This window comes from Cervus elaphus, chromosome 9 (genome assembly GCF_910594005.1).
Source record: "Cervus elaphus chromosome 9, mCerEla1.1, whole genome shotgun sequence".
NCBI classification, from domain to species: domain Eukaryota; kingdom Metazoa; phylum Chordata; class Mammalia; order Artiodactyla; family Cervidae; genus Cervus; species Cervus elaphus.
This window is the reverse complement of record NC_057823.1, coordinates 20,249,727-20,265,208: the sequence shown is the minus strand read 5'-3', so window position 1 is coordinate 20,265,208 and position 15,482 is coordinate 20,249,727. Positions and strand designations below refer to the sequence as shown.

The window sequence follows — 15,482 nt, the reverse complement described above, 5'->3', positions numbered from 1 at the left end:
AGACAGGGAGAGTGAGGCTCAGCGTCATCCAGCTGGGAAGAGGCGGGGCCGGGATTGACACCTTGGTGCCAGTGTCATTCCCCGGCCGCCTGCCCTCTTCCTGCAGGTTCCTCATCTATGGCCGCTACTGCAGCCAAGTGGAGTCGGCCAGCAAGCACCTGGACCGTGTGGCCACAGCCCGGGAGGATGTACAAATGAAGCTGGAAGTAGGGGATGGGCTCCATCTCTGCGGGGGGAAGCTCTCTCACTCCTTTCCACTCTCCGGGGGGCAGTAGGGGGGAGACTGAGCTGGAGAGAGCATCCCTTCCTGGTGCAGCCCAGCCAGGGGTCTGCCCGCTGAAGGTTTGGGGAGGGAGGTACTGATCAGCCAAGTGGGAGAAACTGAGCAGGAGGAGATAGACCAGAGCGCTGAGCCCTGACCCCAGCTGAACCCTGTACACTGGATGGAGCCCTGGTACCAGCCTGGGGTCCTGACACTGACCTGAACCCCAGCCAGAGGCCCAACCCTGGCTGTGCACCAAGTCTGGGCCAAACCCCAGTTCTGGGCTGAGTTCCCACTTCACACAGAGCCCCGATCCCAGACAAGCCCTGATCCTGGAGGGAGCACGGATCCTGGACTGAACCCCAACCTGGATCCGTTTGTCTAGTGGAAGCATAGATGGAGCAGGGATGATGAGGGGTGGCCAGTATCTGCTGTCCATTTAATTTCTCTGGTCTCCATCATGGGGACCCTCCAGGCCTGTCTACCTCCCTCTCTGGAGCCCCCCCTCAGTTGAGGAATCCTGGACCTCTACCTCAGGCAGCCTCCAGCTGGTCACCCCTCACCCCGTGGCATTCTTCCTTATTTCCTTGGGGAGCGGGGAGAAGAGGCTTCAGGTCTAGAACAATCCCCACCTGCCTCCACCTCTTCTCACTCACCCCTTTCGCCAACCTCCTAGGAATGCTCTCAGCGCGCGAACAACGGGAGGTTCACCTTAAGGGACCTGTTGATGGTGCCCATGCAGCGGGTGCTCAAATATCACCTCCTTCTCCAGGTGCACAAAGAGGGCAAGGCGTGGGCTTCTCGGGGCACACAGATCTCCCTGCAAGGACTGCTGGGGGCTGGGCTTCCGTCTCTGGGGGGGTATCACTGGGGCTCTGCCCCAGCCTCTAGGGACAGCAGGGGGAGGAAGAAGGAGCTGGTGGGCCAGGCTTGTTTGGAAGGCCCCCCAGGAGGAGGGGGCAGGCCCAGGCAACATGCATCTCTGTGGGTCACACAGGAGCTGGTGAAACACACACAGGATGCAATGGAGAAGGACAACTTGCGGCTGGCCCTAGATGCCATGAGGGTGAGTGGTCACACACAGGGACGGCGGTGCCACACAGACACCCATGGGTTTAAGTCAGGGAGTACCACCCAGGCACGGCCACACCCACGGGCCGCCCCCTCCCTCCACACCTATACCTCGAATGACTTATTCCCAGCATCCCCGTTGGGGACAGTGACATTCTCCTGCTGCCCCCTGGCAGGGAATGGAGGTTGACCCTCCATTCCCTGCCAGGTGGGGGATAAGGCTGGCGGGGGGGGCACCCAGGCTCACCCCTGCCCCACCCCCAGGACCTGGCACAGTGCGTAAACGAGGTCAAGCGGGACAATGAGACGTTGCGGCAGATTACCAACTTCCAGCTGTCCATCGAGAACCTGGTGAGGGGGTGGGAGGGGAGGGCCGGGGTGTGGCCACGTGGGGAGGGGTTGTCACCTCCTCCTGAGGGCCCCTTGCCAGACCTCTTGTCTGCTGTGTAGGACCAGTCTCTAGCCCACTACGGCCGACCCAAGATCGATGGTGAGCTGAAGATAACTTCGGTGGAGAGGCGCTCCAAGATGGACAGGTGGGCGGAGCCAATACGGATCTGGGGCGGAGCCTGGACAGGGGCGGGGCCAGGCTACTGGTTAGGCAGGTGGGTGGAGCCAACACAGACCTAGGATGCAGCCTGGGCAAGGGCTTGGTGCTATTTCTAGATAGACAGGTTAAAAAAAAATGTTAGTGGCCCAGGCGTGTCCGACTCGTTGCGATCCCATAGACTGTAGCCCGTCAGGCTCCTCTGTCCATGGGAATCTCCAGGCAAGAATACTGGAGTGGGTTGCCATTCCCTTCTCCAGGGGATCTTCCCAACCTGGGGATCGAACCTGGGTTTCCCGCATTGCAGGCGGATTCCTTACCATCTGAGGTAGGTGGGTGGGGCCATATGGACCAGTGGGTGGAGCCTAGACTGAGAGGAGAGGCAAAGCCAGCATGGTTGTGTGGGTGGAGCCAAGAAGGACAGGTGGCAGGAACAGCAAGAATCAAATGGGTGAGGTCACGATAGACAGGTAGGTGTGGCCAAGCTGGCCACTGGGGAGAAGAGAGCCAGAATCCTAGATTGACAGCAGAGTGGGCCCGGAAAGTGGGAGGCGATCAGGTAGAGAGCTGGCTGAACTTAGGGAGCTGGGGGCCTAGGGAGGAGCCAGACAGGGACACTTGCCTGCCTCCAGGTATGCCTTCCTGCTTGACAAAGCTCTGCTCATCTGTAAGCGCCGAGGGGACTCCTACGACCTCAAGGACTTTGTGAACCTGCATAGCTTCCAGGTTCGAGATGACTCCTCCGGAGAGAGGGACAACAAGAAGGTAAGGCTCGGAGGTGGTAACTGGGGGACCCCAATGCAGGGGACCCTCAATGCCACTTGAGCTGTCTGCTTGGCCCTTGGAATGCCAGTGTGTGTGTGTGTGTGTGAGAGATTTAGCATCGAAACATGTATGTTACCATATGTGAAATAGATCACCAGTTCAAGTTCAATGCATGAAACAGGGCACTCAAACCCAGTGCAGTGGGACAACCCTGAGGGATGGGATGGGGAGGGCGGTGGGAGGAGGAGTTCAGGATGGGGGACACATGTACACCCATGGCTGATTCATGTCACTGTATGGCAAAAATCACTACAATGTTGTAAAGTAATTAGCCTCCAATTAAATAAATTAATTAAAAAATTTTAATTTATTTATTTTGGCCACGTGGCATGTGGGATCTTAGTTCCCCCATCAAGGATCAGACTCACGCCCCCTGCAGTGGAAGTATGGAGTCTTAACCACTGGACAGCCACGGAAGTCCCGAGTGTGATTTTGTTTTTTAAATTTCTTAAAATTTTTATTTAAATTTGTTTTTCATTGGAGGATAATTGCTTTACAATATTGTGTTGGTTTCTGCCATATGTCAACGTGAATCGGCCATAGGTATAAGTATGCGTGTTAATGAATCTAGATTTGTGGATGTGTATCTGCTTCTCCTGGGAAGCCCTTTACACGGCTCTCCTGGGGGCAGACAGGCTGTAGTTGGCTTGACCCCTTCCTCCCCAGAGCAGTAGGGTCAATGGGCATGTGGTCCCACCCTCCGCAGGGCGGGTGCCTTCATTTTGAACCCTGCTTCTCTGCAGTGGACTCACATGTTCCTCCTGATCGAGGACCAAGGTGCCCAGGGCTATGAGCTGTTCTTCAAGACACGGGAGCTAAAGAAGAAGTGGATGGAGCAATTCGAGATGGCCATGTGAGACCCCCTCCTCCATCTTTCCATCCTCAGGGGACGTTAGGCGGTTTTGGACTTTAGTCTCACCCTGCCATGGGGTCACTCAGAACCTCAGCTTCTTCCTCTGGGAAATGGGAGGGACAGGCTTTCAAGACAGTCTGCATCCCCAGAATGCGAGGTGGTCACTATTTTCCATCACCAGCCTGGAAATCCTTTCTCCTTGTCTTTCTCCTTCTCTTTCTTGAGATGAAATTCACATAAGAAAAACTTGGCCATTTTGAAGTGCACAGTTCTGGGACTTCCCTGGCAGTTCAATGGTTGAAACTCCCCCTTCCAGTGCAGGGTGGGTGTGAGTTCAATCCCTGGTCAGGGAACTAAGATCCTACATGCCTTGTGGCCAAAAAACCAAAACATAAGAAATAGAAGCAATATTGTAACACATTCAATGAAGACTTTTAAAATGCTCCACATTAAAAAAAAATCTTTTAAAAAAGTGCACAATTCAGTGGTATTTAGTAAATTCACCCTGTGCGACCATCACCTCTATCTAGTTCCAAAACATCTTCAAACCCCAAGATGAGGCCCTGCACTCAAGCAGCAATCACTTCCTGTTTTCCCTACTCCCAGCCCCTGGCACCCACTCACCCACTTTCTGTCTCCACCTATGTTCCCCGCAGCACTATTCACAATAGCAAAATGGTGGTCACAATCCAAATGTCCGTCAGTGGGTGGATGGAGAAACACAATAGGGCATATCCATGCAATGGAACAGTATTTAGCCGTAAAAAAGGAAAGAGGTCTTGATCCATCCAGGTTGCAGCGTGTCCCGGTACCTCATTCCCTTTAATGGCTGAATCCTGTTCCACTGCATGGAATTCTCTTCCCTCGCCAGCTCCAACATCTACCCCGAGAATGCCACTGCCAATGGTCATGACTTCCAGATGTTTTCCTTTGAGGAGACAACATCCTGCAAGGCTTGCCAGATGCTGCTGAGGTGGGAGTCTGGGAGGATGGACCTGGATGCTGGGGTGGGTTGTCCCTTCCTCTTTGGGGTGAGGGGCTCCCCTGGCCATCATGCCCCTGAGCTGGGAGGGCGGAGGCTCTCCTTTGATCTTCAGCTTCTCCGTCTCTTTTCTGCTCTAAAGAAAACCCAAAGGGGCCCTTTATGTTGTTGGCAAAATGATTGGCTGTGTTTGTTCAGCATCACTGACTCCTTCCTTTATCTCCTACTTGCATCTCAGAGGCACTTTCTATCAGGGGTACCGATGTCAACGGTGCCGAGCACCTGCCCATAAGGAGTGTCTTGGGAGGGTCCCTCCTTGTGGTCGACATGGACAAGGTACTAGGGGACTGAGCTGGGAGGTGGGTTTCTACGTGAGAGCTCCCCCCACCCCATTCTAACCAGTATATCCTTTACCCTCTCGTAGATTATTCAGGAACTATGAAGAAGGTAAGACCCCCCAAGTTCCTTTCTGTGCATGGAAAATTGGGGTAGGAGTCAGGAAGGAAGGACCTGGGAGACTCTATCAGTGGGTGTGGCTCTTGGCTGGATGCCCAGTCGATCCCTGGGTCTAGAAGATCCCCCGGAGTAGGAAACGGCAACCCACTCCGCTATTTTTGCCTGGGAAATCCCATGGACAGAGGAGCCTGGCGAGCTACAGTCCCTGGGGTTGCAAAGAGTCTGACACAACTGAGTGACTGAGCAGGCACACGCAGGCAGATAAGGGCTGAGGAGCCCCTGGACTGGGTGCAGATAGTCATGCTCCCTTTTTTGGTCTCTCCCTCCAGGATAAGCCGCATCGGCGGGCTCAGGACAAAAAGAGGAATGAGCTGGGTGAGTCAGCAGAGGGCACTCTGCAGGACAGAAAGAAATCTAGTCTTTGCCTCAGTGATGCTGACCCAGGGAGAGATCTCAATGATTATGTTAATGACCACATAACATCCTACTTATAAGGCATCTGTTCTAGTCCCAGAAACTGGAAAGGAAGTTTTAAATGGTGAAGTCAGTTTGTTATTAGCTTTGCTTAAACACTGTGAAGGGGGTGCTTGGAACATCGCAATCCTTGTTACTATGCTCTTTCCTCCCATTCACTTTTTTATGTACACAGGTGTTTTTTAAAATTGAAGTTTAGTTGATTTACAGTGATTCAGATATACAGCAAAGTGATTTAGTTATAGATATTTTTCAGATTCTTTTCCATTGTAGGTTATTTTAAGATACTGAATATAGTTCCCTGTATTATAAGTAGGTCCTTGTTGTTTATCTCTTTATATATAGTAGTGTGCATCTGTCCATCTCAAATTCCCAGTTTATTCCTCCACCCCCTCCCATTCACCTTTATTATTCACTAGCCACCCTCCCTTTTTTTGTTTGCTGACAAACTCCATCTGCAGTCTTAGCTGGCTGGGCACACCTCATGCCCTCTCCCCTGGATTCTGTGTCACAGAATCTTATCATAATAGGGTGGTTTCAGCAAAGCATAGTCCTCCTGAAAGGTAAGGAGCAGGAGATGCAGTTTGACCAAGCCAGAATTCTTTTTAGCCTGGGGGAGGTGGTAGAAAGGCTGGATTCATATATATGTTAACAGTGTCTGTGGGATCACAATCACGATGAATAATTTTTATTCAACATCTATTGTATATATCCTCTGAGGTAAACTGATGACTGAAAACGGGATACTTCCTGTCCTCCCAAAGCTCCCAGGTGCATAGTGGGAGACAGGGTTTGGCTAAGTTATTCCAGTTGAGGTGATAGGAGTAGAGGGTTTTCCAGTGCATCACAGTGGGAGACATGATGAATCTGAGCCATCAGGGAAGGCTGCTCAGAGGAGGAGGCATTAAAGTGGACCCTTGAAAGATGAGGTGGAGTTAGACGGATGAGGTGGCAGGAGTGGTCCAGGCAGAGGGAACAGCATGTGCAAAGCCTAGGAAGCAGGGGGTGGGTAGGGCAAGACTTTATTCAAGAACTAAGGGGGACCTCCCAGGTGGTCTAGTGGTTAAGAATTTGCCTTGCAATGAAGGAGGTGTGGATTTGATTCATGGCCGGGGAGCCAGGATCCCCACATGCTGCACAGTGTGGCCACAAAGTAAAAAAAAGAACTTGGTGTGGCCAAGAAAAATAAACTCTTTGCTCAGAATCAATATAAAGATTCAGTTTCATATCTGTCTTTCTATCTATATCTATAGATAGCTATAGTTCTATGTCTATAGCTATAGGTACTTCAACTTTATTTGTAATAGTTAAAAATTAGAAACAACTCAAATATGGTCAACAGTGGGAATACATATATGATATATGCTATACATGTATATAATGTAATAATATATATGTATAAAATCAGCTTTATAAAAAAATGTACATATTAGCTTTACTGGTCAAAAACCAGAAACAACCCAGATGTCCTCAGTAGGAGAAAATATATATGAATGTGTGTATGTGCATATATATCCACCATATAGATACTTAATATGTATATGTTCCCATATATGTTTGCATATATATATACACATACTCTTGCTCATATCCATTTTATATGGATATATATAATTATCATTTTCTATTGAGACAGAAATACGTAATTTTCTATAATTTCCTATTGATATATATATATATAATTTTCTATGAGACAGATATATTTCTTTTGAGATAGAAAATACATACCATAAAGTGTGTAAAATGAATAAATCTTAAGAATATGGCTCACTGAATCTCTACCCATGTAACTGCCCCTCAGATCAATGTATAGAACACTTCCATCATCACAGAAAGTTTTATTGGATGGCGCTGGTCATACTCACTGCTAGTCTGTCCTGTCTCCCAGAGGGAGCCACTTTCTGACCTCTATCAGCATAGATTAGTTTTGCCTGCCATTTAACTTCACACAAATGAAGTTGTATAGCATGGACTCTCACAGCATATTGGTGCATCTGCTTGAAGCAGTCACTCGTTCTTTTTCATTGCTATATGGTATTCCATGATGTGGTTATTTCATGCTGTGTTTATCCATCTTCTTAAAGACATTGGGTTTGTTGCCAATTTTTTGGCTCTTGTGAATAGAGCTGCTGTGAACATTCTTCATCTACGACTCTCTGGGGACCTGTGTTTCATTTCTCTTGGTGATGTATTCGTGAGTGGAATTAGCTTTAGTGAATAGTGCCCAGCAGTTTTCCAAAGTGGATTCCTACTAGTCATGCAGGAATGAGCTGTGGAGCCATGGTCACCCTTCCCATTTATGCAAAAAAAATTATTTTAGATGCTTTCATATTAAAAACTTCTTCAAATTAAAATAAAAAAAAGAATCCAGGAATCCAGGTGACTTCCAGTTGCTCCACATCCTTGCCACCACTTGGTATTGTCTGTCTTTTTAACTTAGCCATCCTGCTGGGTGGCAAGACTTGGGTTTGAAAGTCCTGGACTTTCACTGTATCATCCCCTCCCCTCCCCTCCCCTCCAGGCCTTCCCAAGATGGAGGTGTGCCAGGAATACTACGGGCTGCCCCCACCCCCTGGAGCCATTGGACCTTTTCTACGCCTCAACCCGGGAGACATTGTGGAGCTCACTAAGGCTGAAGCCGAACAGAACTGGTGGGAGGTATAGGCTGGGGCCTTGGGAGTGACGGGGAAGGACCTGAACGTGGGGTCAGGGTGTAGGTGGCCTTTGGAGTGGGATCATGCTCCCACTGGACTCTGGCAATGGAAGTTTGCTCTGGGCAGGGTGATGTCTATGGGGATTTCTGGGGCTGACCTGGCCCTTCTTGGCTGGTGGTATTTCCAGAAGTTGATACTGGTTGGTACCTCTCTGGGTCATTCCAGGTCATGGAGAGATAGCCAAGCAGAGTGGCTATTGGGTGAAAGATGGATACACACAAGCAGGGTGGCTGCCTGTAACCTCTCTGTCCATCTCTCCCTTCCATCTTTTTAGGGAAGGAATACGTCTACCAATGAAGTCGGCTGGTTTCCCTGCAATAGGGTCAAGCCCTATGTGCATGTGAGTGCCTCAGTCTGGTTGGAGTGAGGGCATGGGGTTGCAGAGAGAGTCCTGTGAGGGTGGGCAGCATTGAGGGGAATGCTCCTGAGATCAGGAGGGGCTGCCCATCATGGCATGTCACTCCCTACCTTGCTGACTAAGCCCAGAGAGAGGTTCACCCTGGGAAGGATGGCCAGTCCTTTATCTCCTTGGTTCTTTTTATTTTTATTTTTAACTTTTCAGTTTTTATTACATACACATGAACATATGACTTTTTAAAATTAACCTTTAATTTTGTCTTGGAGTATAGCCAGTGAACAATGTTGTGATAGTTTCCGGTGGGCAGAAAAGGGACTCAGTCATACATATACATGTATCCATTCTCCCCCAAACCCTGCTCCCATCCAGGCTGCCACATGACATTGAGCAGAGTTCCCTGTGCCATACAGCAGATCCTTGTTGGTTATCTATTTTAAATATAGCAGGGTATACATGTCCATCTGAAACTTCCCAACTCTCCCTTTCTCCCATCCTTTCCTCAGCAACCATAAGTTTATTCTCTAAGTTCCTGTGAGTCTGTTTCTGTTTTGTAAATATGTTCATTTGTATCATGTCTTTTTAGATTTAGCATAAAATGGATGTCATATGATGTCTCTGCTTCTCTGTCTGACTTCTTTCACTCAGTATGACAATCTCTGTGCTTAGTTGCTCAGTCATGTCTGACTCTTTGTGACCCCATGGACTGTAGCCCGCAGGCTCCTCTGTCCATGGGGATTCTCTAGGCGAGAATACCAGAGTGGGTTGCCATGCCCTCCTCCAGGGGCTCTTCCCAACCCAGGAATCAAACCTAGGTCTCCCACATTACAGGTGGATTCTCTACCATCTGAACCACCAGAGAAGCCAATCTCTAGTTCCGTCTACATTGCTGCAAAGGCATTATTTTATTCTTTTTAATGGCTGGGTAGTATTTCATTTTATATGCGTATCACATCTTCTTTGTCCGTTCCTCTGACAATGGATATTTAGGCTGTCCTGGCTATTGTAAACAGTGCAGCAGTAAACATTGGGGCACGTGTATCCGTTTGGACCACGTTTTTCTCTGTATATGTGCCTAGGAGTGGGATTTCAGAGTCATATGGTAGCTGTATTTTTAGTTTTTTAAAGAACCTCCATCCTTGATTCTTTTTGTATGAAGACCTTCTCCATCACTGGGGGAAGGAACAGGGGTTCAGAAGGCTGGCCAACCCCTGCATTCCTTCAGAGGCACCAAATAGAGTCCTCTACGGGGTCACATCCCCTGTGCCTCCTTCTGCAGGGAGCAGACCTGCCCACCCCTCTGCCCGGCGCTTGTCTTTCTTCACCTGTTTCCCACTCTCTTGATTTCCCCATCTTGATAATGACTTCAAATCTTCCCCACTCTCCCCAAACCTCATTCTTCCTCACTACCCAGCTGCCCGCCTTGTAGCCCTCATCGGAGCCTGCAGAGACAAATGGGAGACAATAGCCTCCCATTTTTTTCGCTTTCACTTTACGTAATTTCAGACTCCCAGAAAAGTCACGAGAATAATGCAAAGAACTCCCATATATCTCTTAGTCAGATCACCAATTGTTTACATTTTGTCTCATTGGCTCTGTCATCTTTCTCTGAACATTTTATTTATTTAGAAAATGTCTTATTATTTATTTTTTATTGAGACATTTAAAAGTAAGTTTACAGACACATTTCACATTTAATCTCTGAATACCTGCCAAGAACAGGAACCTTCTCTTGTATATTCATGGCGTGATTTTTGAAAACATGAAATTCAGCATGGATATTCTATTATTATAAATTATCACATATTAGAAATTATAATGTATAAATTATATATTATGTAATTCAGAGTATGTATTTGCACTTTACCCATTTTCCAGAAAATATCTTTTGCTTTTTCTTTCTTTGGCTTGGGGTCCTTTCTCCACTGTGGAGTTGCATTATGAATTTTTAACTCCGTTATTCTTCCTAAGTTATTAGCTGATATTCTATTGTAAAAAGGGCTTCCCTGGTGGCTCAGACGGTAAAGCGTCTGCCTACAATGAAGGAGACCTGTGTTCAATCCCAAGGTCAGGAAGATATCCTGGAGAAGGAAATGGCAACCCACTCCAGTATTCTTGCTTGGAAAACCCCATGGACGGAGGAGCCTGTTAGGCTACAGTCCATGGGGTCGCAAAGAGTTGGACACGACTGAGCAACTTCACTTTCACTTATTGTAAAGAACTGTCTCTTCTATGTATCTGTGCATTGTGTATGTATGTATCTATCAGTCAATCATCTTTGTATCTATGAATCTGTCAGTCACCTGCGTATCTATGTATCTGTGTGTCTATCCATGTATCCGTCTGCATCTATGTATCAATTATCTATGGATCTGTCTAATAATCATCTATATATTTATCTGTGTATCTATGTAGCAATCATCTGTGTGTCTATGTACTTGTGTATCCATCGATTATCTATGTATCTATCTATATATCCATCTCTGTATCTATCAATCATTTATGTATCTAATTATCATCTTTGTATTTATCTATGTATCTATCAATCATCTATGTGTCTATCTGTGTATCTGTGTGTTATCTATCTCAGGAAATGTTCCTGGATTTTTATTTTAATGTTGTCCTGGCCTGGACCAGTGGGCTTAGGGCTTCCCTGGTGGCTCAGACTGTAAAGCGTCTGCCTGTAATGCGGGAGACCTGGGTTTGATCCCTGGGTGGGGAAGATCCCCTGGAGAAGGAAATGGCAACCTACTCCAGTACTGTTTCCTGGAAAATTCCATGGATGGAGGAGCCTGGTAGGCTACAGTCCATGGGGTCGCAAAGAGTTGGACATGACTGGGCAACTTCACTGGTTCACTGGACCAGTGGGAGCCCCTTCAGCCTGGCTCCTCTGTCCTTTTGACATAACCTCATTGTTCTCTGAGCCCTTCCTTACTGTTTAGGACAAGAGCAGGCTGCTCTTGTACTCTTTCTGCCCCAATCTTGGAATCAACCATTTTTCCAAGGAGCCAGGATCCTTTCTGTGGGACTTGGCATTCACATGTCAAGATCTGAACGCCTTTCCAGTTTCTGCCTACACACGTAGCTGCCTCTTAAAAGCTGATTCATTTGGGAGGGGTGGACTGATCTCTCCCACTGGATTCTGGGGCTGTATTTCCAGAGAAGAGCACAGTGCCTGGCACATAATAGACCCCCAATACATGACAGTGGGATGAATGAATGCAGTGTCCTGAAGTCTGTTGCCACGCTGAACCCTTTTCCCTAAGCCTCCGTCTCTGTCTGTGTCCCCAGGGTCCCCCTCAGGACCTGTCCGTTCATCTCTGGTGAGTAGAACCATCTTTCTTATTTTCAGCTTGGGGTGCTTTGGGGTGGATGTTTGGGCTGGACATTGGGGTGCCACAAGGGGCTGCAAAGAAGTCAATTATTCATTCTTCAAAGTTTGGGCATTAACTTCTGGGTCCAGCCCTACACTGGGGGCTGCTGAGAAGAGAGCACAGACCAAAGAGGGTCCTTGACTTTGGGATATTGGGTTCTAATGGAAAGAAAATGACGGTGACAATATAATGGGAGCTTCTTCTCCCTCTCCCCCTGCCTTCTTTTGAGAACCTACTGCTTAGAGCACAGTGAGGGATGGAGGTTTATGCTGTTGCTTCGGAGCCCACTGACTTTGGTTCCAATCCTGACTCTAACGTTATCCAGCTGTGTGACCTTTAGCCAGTAACTCAGCTTCTCTGTGCTTCAGCTTTCCTCCCTGGAAAACAGACTGGTAACAATATCTGATTCATAAGGCTGTTAAGAAGTTTCCATGAGCCTGTAAAGTGCTAAGCTCTATTCCTGACATGCAAAAAGCACTTTATTATCTGTTCTTATTAGCATTAACTGTTATGACCACATTTCATCCATTGTAAAATGCATATTTTACCCTCTCGCTGTTTAACGCCTCTGGCATTGGAATGGCTCTTAACGATTAGTGGTGTCTCAGTTCTTTTGCCTAATTTTATGGGCGCATGTGCATGCTAAGTTGCTCAGTCGTGTCAGACTCTGTGACCTCATGGACTGTAATCTGCCAGGCTCCTCTGCCCAGACAAGAATACTGGAATGGGTAGCCATTCCCTTCTCCGGGCAGATTCTTTACCATCTGAGCCACCAGGGAAACCAGTCATTTTTATTTCGTAATTGCCTGTGAAAGCATGGTGTATTTTACAATGATTGATATCTTAGACTTGATGCACTGTGGTATTGTTTTTATGACCACTGTGTCAGCATTTTAAGGGCAATTCTTGTAATAATGCTTTGAGTGCATACTCTTCTTAATCTCTTTCTGCGACGGAGGAAACCGAGACCCAGAGAGCGGTAACTGGTTCAGTGTCACAAAGCAAGGAAGTCAAAGAGGTGGGATTCGAACCCAAGTCTGCAGGCCTTCAAAGCCCAACCTCATTACACAAAGGGCCTAACAATGCTCCCGTGTGGTGAACACCCACCACGTATGAGGTGCTTCAACTGCGTCTTTGCCTTTTGTCAAAAATGCTCCTCTCTGATGGGCAGTTTTATCTCCTCTTTTCAGAGAAGGCAATTCAGGCTCAGAGGAGCACACTCAGTTCCTGAGGTCTCAGGGCAGCTGGGTGGCAGACCCAGGGTTTAAACTGTGCTCACCTGAGGCAGGGTGCTCACTGTATCCCTGCCCTGTCAGATGTGGTCAGGTGAGGCCACTGCGGCCGGACCTGGGGTCAGGAGAGAGAGAGACCCTGACTTTGGGTGCAACGAGGATTGCAGGGGGTGCCCAAAACTCAAACTTTGAGAGCCGTGCTCTCTTTTTTTTTTTTTTGAGAGCCATACTGTTTTAAAGTGATGTTTTATCAAACAAAAGCAAGGAAAAAAAAAAAAAACAACTATGATGGGCAAACTATCAAAACTGTAAATCACGACAGGATATGACAGCGCTGGGAGTAGGGAGAGGTGAGTTGTGGTCAGCCAGGCACGTGCAGAGTCAGATCTGGTCCTTATGTAAAGTTTCCACATTTTATTCACCATGGGTTTTTTAAAATTTAGTTTCAAAATTGAGGTAAAATTCACATGACATAAAACTCACCATTTAAAATGGCATTTATGTTATTATTTACACTTATATTACATATTCACATTTATCAATATAATTATATATTGCATAATGTAGCTAGTTATATATTAAAAAATATATAATTAATACACATTAGGTTATATGTTTATATTATGGGAAGCCCTGGTGGCTCAGCAGTAAAGAATCTGCCTGCTAATATTTGACAAATGCAGGAGATGTGGGTTTGATCCCTGGGCCGGGAAGGTCCCCTGGAGAAGGAAATGGCAACCCACTTCAGTATTCTTGCCTGGGAAATCCCATGGACAAAGCAGCCTGGCCAGCTGTAGTGCATGGGACTGCAAAGAGTCAGGCATGATTAATTGACTTAACAACAACAAAAATGTATGATTAACATATATTATATATGTTATATTCACACTTAGAGCATATAGGCATATTCATACATAGATTATCTGTAATTATATGGTATATAATATAAACTGTTATATATTTACATACACATTCATTTTATATATAATACATAATTCATATTTATATCATAAATGCATTATCTATAGTGTATATTATTTATGTTATATACTAATTCCATATGTACTGTCTATAATTATATAGTATATAATTAATATATATTACTTGTTATATATTAATGTTTATATTTATAGCATAAACACATTGACATCATATTTTATATCACTTATAATTATGTGTTATCTATATTAATGTATATTTAGTGTATAATGCTAATGTATATTTTTATGTTATATTCTTAAACTTATGCTATTAACATATTCATATTCTTGCTGATACATCATATATAATTATATATTAGCTATAATTAATATACATTATTTATGTTGTATATTTGCACTTATAGCATAAATATATTCATAGTCACATCTTTGTTTATTTTTCACATTTATATTAAATGATATTTAGTACATTCACAATGGTATGCAGCCAGCACCTCTCTCTAGCTCTGAAACATTTTCATTACCCCCAAAAGAAATGCCCCCCTTGTTAACAGTGACCCCTCCTCTCCCTCCCCAAGCCCTGACAGCCGTGAACACACTTTCCGTCTCCATGAATTTGCCAGTTCTGGGTGTTTCATATAAATGGAATTTTACACTGTGTGCCCTTTGTGACTGGCTTCTCCCACTCAGCACCACATTTTCAGGGTTCATTCACCTTATAGCACTTAATCAGTACTTCATTCCTTTGTATGGCTGCTTTTGCGATTTAGAAAATATTGCATTAAAGTGCTGCTTATTTTCTTTGTTATTATTTGTTTGCTGTTATTTACCCTGATGACTGAGTTTTTTGGCTTGCCCTTTAATTTTTGTACGCGAGGCTGTGTCTCACTCTCCTCATCCTATTTCCATCCTGGTGACCACAAAGATGGGCAGACAGTGGACACTCAGTAAATACCTTTCCACAAATGCCAAATTTCAGAGTAAAAGGGAAAAAAACCCACAGCTGTTTTCCTATGCTCATACTCTCAACAGTTCTGAAACCAAATGTGTGGTGGTTTTTTTTTTTCCTCCACACCTAATAATTCTCTAATTCTACAGACACCAGCTTGGGTGTGCTACAGTTCAATTCAATTCTGACACTATTTGTCTGGAGTTAATGACAAATCCCATAGATTAAGGGCTCGGCCTCTATCTTGGTTTACCTAGCTCACAGGGTAGAAAACATCCGTGTGCAGTGCAGGAGACCTCGGTTCAGTCCCTGGATTGGGAAGATCAGCTGGAGCAGGAAATGGCAACCCACTCCAGTATTCTTGCCTGGAGAATCCCGTGAACCGAGGAGCCTGCTGGGCCACAGTCCACAGAGTTGCAAAGAGTTGGACACGACTAAGTGACTAAC

At 46.2% G+C, this 15,482-nt stretch overlaps 1 protein-coding gene across 1 annotated transcript in view; it reads left to right on the top strand.

Moving 5' to 3' along the window:
* Positions 1 to 15,482, top strand: part of VAV1 (vav guanine nucleotide exchange factor 1) — a 62,656-nt gene that overhangs the window by 35,220 nt on the left and 11,954 nt on the right. The window contains exons 9-22 of the mRNA XM_043911767.1: positions 107 to 206; positions 939 to 1,034; positions 1,260 to 1,328; positions 1,598 to 1,684; positions 1,784 to 1,869; positions 2,513 to 2,645; positions 3,449 to 3,558; positions 4,430 to 4,531; positions 4,779 to 4,876; positions 4,965 to 4,987; positions 5,326 to 5,371; positions 7,992 to 8,128; positions 8,459 to 8,524; positions 11,831 to 11,862. Of these exons, the coding sequence (XP_043767702.1) occupies positions 107 to 206; positions 939 to 1,034; positions 1,260 to 1,328; positions 1,598 to 1,684; positions 1,784 to 1,869; positions 2,513 to 2,645; positions 3,449 to 3,558; positions 4,430 to 4,531; positions 4,779 to 4,876; positions 4,965 to 4,987; positions 5,326 to 5,371; positions 7,992 to 8,128; positions 8,459 to 8,524; positions 11,831 to 11,862 (1,185 nt within the window). The remainder of the gene's footprint in view (positions 1 to 106; positions 207 to 938; positions 1,035 to 1,259; positions 1,329 to 1,597; positions 1,685 to 1,783; positions 1,870 to 2,512; positions 2,646 to 3,448; positions 3,559 to 4,429; positions 4,532 to 4,778; positions 4,877 to 4,964; positions 4,988 to 5,325; positions 5,372 to 7,991; positions 8,129 to 8,458; positions 8,525 to 11,830; positions 11,863 to 15,482) is intronic.